Below are 5,596 nucleotides of genomic sequence, written 5' to 3' on the forward strand. Positions count from 1 at the left end.
TTTTTTTTTTTTTTTTTTTTTTTTTTTTTTTTTTGGTCAATTTGATCTGATTAATAATATCCCCTAGCAACCCGGAACCCGATCGATCTTTCGATTGATGACGATGCTTCTTCTTACTTTTTTTGCCCTCAAAAATATATATATTTACACGGCGCTCTCTTTTTTTTTTTTAAGCAAGAGGTGGTCGTATATGATTGGTCCTTTACTTTTAAAAAGTTCTGCCAATATATATAACTAGTATTATTACTCGACGGGTGCCTGTAATTTGAGTCTAGTTAAGGCAATTGTGGCACAATAATCACAAATTATCGATTTTAAAACCCCAAAAGTTGTTTTTTAAGAACTTAATTATTTTGGTTAATTACATAGAACTCAATTAATATAGGTGCAATTGGGAATAACAAATGTTATTTAGGAGAAAATATGTAGAGTATAAAAGTACACGAATACACGAGTTGAAAGCCTATACACGCAGCTCCTACTATAAATTTAACAAAAATCGTAAAAATATTAAGATAAATAAAAATAAGCAAAATTGTAAACTCAAAGCCATGGATTTTGATGATACTTTTTAATACAACTATCTTATGCAGCCTTACATGTCTAACTTAATACACATAAAGTAGACTTTAGAAACCTTTAAGATATAGCTAGAATTTACAAACCTTTAAGATATAGCTTTCGACTACTAAGAGAGTATATAATCCTATATATGTTAATTAAAAAAGAGAAAAAAAGTATGATAAATAAATTAATATTTTAGTGTTTGCTGTTAGATTGACTAAGCTTAGCAATTATAGTAGTACTGGAAACTTGCATTCTTGTAGTATTTGCTATTAGATTTCAAATGATAAATAAACTTGTTATTATATTTTAACTATTGAATGTTATTTAATTCTCAAATGACTATGTTGGCAGCCAATTTGGGAAAGAAAAAAAAGCAAAAGGATCAGCCACTATTATCATTTCATACGTAGAAGAACATATACGTAACAATGAAAAAGTCCTAAAAAAAACTTAGATAGATTTGGAGAACAAAACTTTATGTAAGAAAATGTGTCTACTTCCTTCCTCTAATCCAAATTGATACATGGATCAATCAATTTATACAAAATTCCTATGTTTTTCTCTTTTCATCTTTCTTGGGAAGCCACAAACCCGTCTTTGTTATGAAATCAGTTACATTAATTGATGAACCTTTATTTGTCTCCCCTGTTTTAATCTCGTCATTCTTTGTTGTCGTTCCGGTTTTGCTACCATGTACATCATATAAGGACTAAGGAGAATCGTCTTCTCATGTTCTTATAGGTTTTACATCCACGCTATTGTTTTGTCGTTATGGTTGTAAGCTTGTAACTGATAATCACCCACCATCAAGAGAAAGAAAGGTTGAAGAAACGGGAACAAATTAAACAAAATTCAGAGTTGTTATCTTAATCGTTAAAGAAATACAATGTAATGCAAATCACAATCAAGTAATAATGGGAATATAAGTTTACACGTGGACTCTATCAATACTTGAAAACCAGCCAGATTTTTAGCGTAAGGCATTCTGCTAGTCTCCGAAACAAATACTCTATAAATCATTATTTGTTAGCTTGATTTGTACATCCTAGTCACAAATAAATCAAACAATTTATAGATTCGTCTATTTGAATATATCTAAACTGAAGAAACAATAATAGGTTTGATCTATTTTAGTAAAATAATTTCTTTTACAATTGCGATTTGAAGCTAAATAAATGTAAATACATACAAATGTTTATGTACCTTATCATCCATAAGAATAAGGGAGTTATTCATGTTTATCTTCGGGATAGTAAATTCATGATCAAGATATTAGCTTCCTACATTATCGATAAAAATCAGAGAGAATTAATATATGAGTTGAAGAGAAAATAAATAAATATGAATATAAGTTAAATCATTTAGCTTTTTCAAAAAAGAAATTAAAGCACTTACAAAGAGAATTTGAATAGTAGATTTCAATGGTAAAGAGAAGAAGAAACGAAGAAAGGAATGCAGAGAAAAACCAAATAGAGAAGAAGTTGATGAATTAATTGGAGTTATATAGGAGATGAAACAGTTATACAATCAGCTTGAACGTGGAAGTGTTAGTGGGTGGTAAAATTAGGGATAGAGGTTTGTTTTACAGTTACAGAATGCTCATGAACGTCAAATGAGGAAGAAGAAAAAAAAAACTGTATCTATTTGGTCTAGGGTTTACAAAAAGATATGGGCTTTCATTTCTGTTATGGGCTTTTTCAATAAAGGTTCTGGACTGACAATCACTAAAGGCGTAATTGCCGCCGAAATTGTTGTTTCTCATTTTTGTATTTAGTTATTTTTTCCTTTTTTACACGCTTTTTTTTTTGTTTAGATTTTTTTTTTATAAATTAAATTATAAAATAGAAATCTATGTGGCATAATTCTATTGGCTAAGTGACTTGTGCTTTATAGTATAAAGGATTGATGTAGCTAAACTAGAATAATTCCACCATTAATTACCTTTCAAACTCTAAACAAAATTGTTTGTTCAATTTTTTTTCTTGATACACGAATTACTTGGCAAACCTATACAAGCACTCTAAACAACATTGTTCCTCTACGGCTCTACGTACTCCTTAATCGTTCAATAGTTATTGACTATGAATGATCTTGCAAATCAGTGGACCTGTATTCGCTGAGCTACTGCTTTGGTCACTGCCGGGATGCCATCCCCAAGATTGTATTTGTACCGTATACCTTTCATTATTATTTTCTTTTTAAAAATATTGATTATGAGGACTAAGTTTGTTTTGTCATACATACATACGTATAAGTTACCTGTATCCAAATTTACTCACACAACTAACTAATAATTCATGGTTTTTTTTTTTTAGGTTTTTGGATGTTGAAGCAACGTATTAATGAGTGGAGGGGGTATATGTATATATGAGTATGACATACTACTGAAAGAAATTAATGGCAATAGAATGGACCGACCATGGGGTGTATGTATATCATCGAGGAAAGCAATGCCGGGTGGTACGTGGAGCACATGTAAGATGCATGGGTCGTTGCTCAGTTAGTCACACATCCTGCTGCTTTCCAATTTAACCACAATTATTCAATTTATGTGTGTATTGTTTTCAGCTAATATATAATATGGCCCCCTACTCTCCACATAAATTAAATGCTTCTCCAATTAATAGCCACACCTTTATTCATAATTTCAACCCTTGTGCGCTTCTTTGTGTATAAGCAATTAATGTATATTATTTGGGTTGTAAATGTTCTTATTGGATGAATTGTACGTGATTGCTATATACATTCGATACAAATATCTTGCAGTATGACGTCTTTTGACCTCCTCATCATTCATATCCGAGTTTTTTTCTTTCTTTCTTTTCTTTTCGTAGCATCGAGTGGTTGGTTATTGCGCCTCTCAATAAGGGTCTAAGTTTCTGAACATTATCATATCGAGTGGATTATTGCCACGGTACTTAAAAGGCTTGGACCAAAACATTTTTGAATTTTATAATATATCTTTACAAATTGTAACCATGACCTAATTAACCGTACAATTGAATGAATATTTCATTTGCATTAATGTTACATTATGCTTTTTCATATAGTTTCTATAGACACCAACCAGAACGAAACAAAATAAGGCAAAAAGTAAAAAACCGTACCAAAGACACTAGGCACCATATATACTTGATAGATAATTCATTCCATACGTCTCATGCATAAATCTCTCTTTCTTCCTTTCTCTCTCCCTTTTCCTCTCTCGCACTCTCGCAAGCAATAATGCCAAACAGTGGATCTGAGCGGGCTGCGCCAGTGATAAGGCAAGACACAGCCACCTTCTCCAGCAAGCTATCGTCGACTAAACAACGCTTTTCGTCGGAGACAGCGGCAGCATCAGCTTGTCCTTCCTTTAGAATTTACTACTACGACGGAGCCGTCGGTTCCGTCCCATTCGAATGGGAATCTCATCCTGGCACACCCAAACACCCCTCATCTGAGCTAGCTGCTCTGCCACCTCTCACTCCTCCGCCGTCCCACTTCTCCTTCTCCGGAGACCAAATGAGCCGCGGTTCGAAAAAGTCCACCAAGAAAATTCTGGCACTAATCCCGACAAGGCTCTTCTGGCAGTCGGGCGAGCATAACAGCAAGGTGAAGAAACTGTCGGCATGGTCACCACCATCAATGTCGGAGAGGGTGTTGATAGATGAGAATGATTACGATCGGTTCAAGATTCAGACAGAAAGGAAGGCCATGCGAAGATTCACATCTTTCGACTCTTCTGCTGCTGATCACTACCCCATTCGTAGATCACAATCCACCAATTGCTTCGGAATCCGCAGATGTTTCAACTCATAATTTCCGGTTGTAAACTTGGAAAATAAAACGTGGAAATTTTTACAAACTCTTTTTTTTTTTTTTTTCTTTAATATATATTTTGTGTTCCATATATCGTATTATTAATATTGAAATATTTAATCTAAGTTGTGTCGGTAATGCGACTCCAAATCTTCTTTTGTTTATCCATCTTGTTAAAAAAGGGAATGCACAGTTACGTAATTGATCAGAAAGATTAATAAATTAGTAACTGGTCGCATTCATATCTGGTTTAGTGCATTACTTAAACTTTGACAAGTATTAATTGGCCCAAAGTCTTATATATATATATATTGTTTGATTATGGTGCCGTGTAAATTGCAAATGTGAGAGTTTGAACAAGGCTTCTTTTGTGTTAAATTAAGCTGTCTTCCAAGCAAAGAAACACATGCAAAAAAATAATTAATAGCTAGGGCGGGGTGTTCGGTGGTTGTTGTTTCTTCTTAATTTAATTGATACTTTTGTCGATTATGATTGGTTTTTCTACGATCAGACAGTTGAAAATATTTCAATATCAACATCTCTGGTTTTGTAGTCAAAATTTTAACTTTACTTTAATTCTTCTCTCATAGAGAGATATTTCAATACTCATTTGAATGAGTAGTACTGTGCGACACGTAAACAAAATTTAACACTAAAAAAAAAAACACTATGCGAATTAATAAAGTTAAGGAAGGTGTCGGCGGCTGCCATTGGAGCGTGTACTTTACTTTGCCCCATCGCGCGCGTGGAAAACTCATTTCGCTCCAACAAACTAATGTTGGAAGGCCCTTTGTAACGAGGCCCATTGGCCCACGTAATTAAAATTACAACTGATTTGTCTTTTTATTTTTTGGGAAGGCTCTTCGCGTAGAAGACGATGCGACTGTTTCCGCCGCCGGTAAATCGAGGCTGCTTGAATTGAATCTATGATGAACTCTGTCTGTCGCTCGTTTTACCTTTATTGGCTCCTTCTTGGGCTGTGGTCTCCGTCGGCGAGGAAGATAATGAGGTTCTTCTTCTAGTCAGATCCGAATGAAACAAGTGAGTGATCGTTGCAAATTGATTTCCTATATTTTCATTTAAATCTAGTATGTATCAATCTGTGGACCATTGCTGAATGTGATTTCGAGAATACATTTTTTTATTGCTTCATAATTTTCTAGGGAAGCTTTGCAAATGTATGTATGTTGTTGAGTTGTTTAGAGATTTTTTTTTTTTTTTTTTTTTT

General features: G+C 33.6%; 1 protein-coding gene across 1 annotated transcript; it reads left to right on the forward strand.

Moving 5' to 3' along the window:
- LOC104734127 lies at positions 3,531-4,518 on the forward strand. Its single transcript, XM_010453635.2, has one exon. It carries the CDS (start codon positions 3,793-3,795, stop codon positions 4,366-4,368), a length of 576 nt encoding a protein of 191 aa, XP_010451937.1. The 5' UTR covers positions 3,531-3,792; the 3' UTR covers positions 4,369-4,518.

This window comes from Camelina sativa, chromosome 13 (genome assembly GCF_000633955.1).
Source record: "Camelina sativa cultivar DH55 chromosome 13, Cs, whole genome shotgun sequence".
Lineage (NCBI taxonomy): Eukaryota > Viridiplantae > Streptophyta > Magnoliopsida > Brassicales > Brassicaceae > Camelina > Camelina sativa.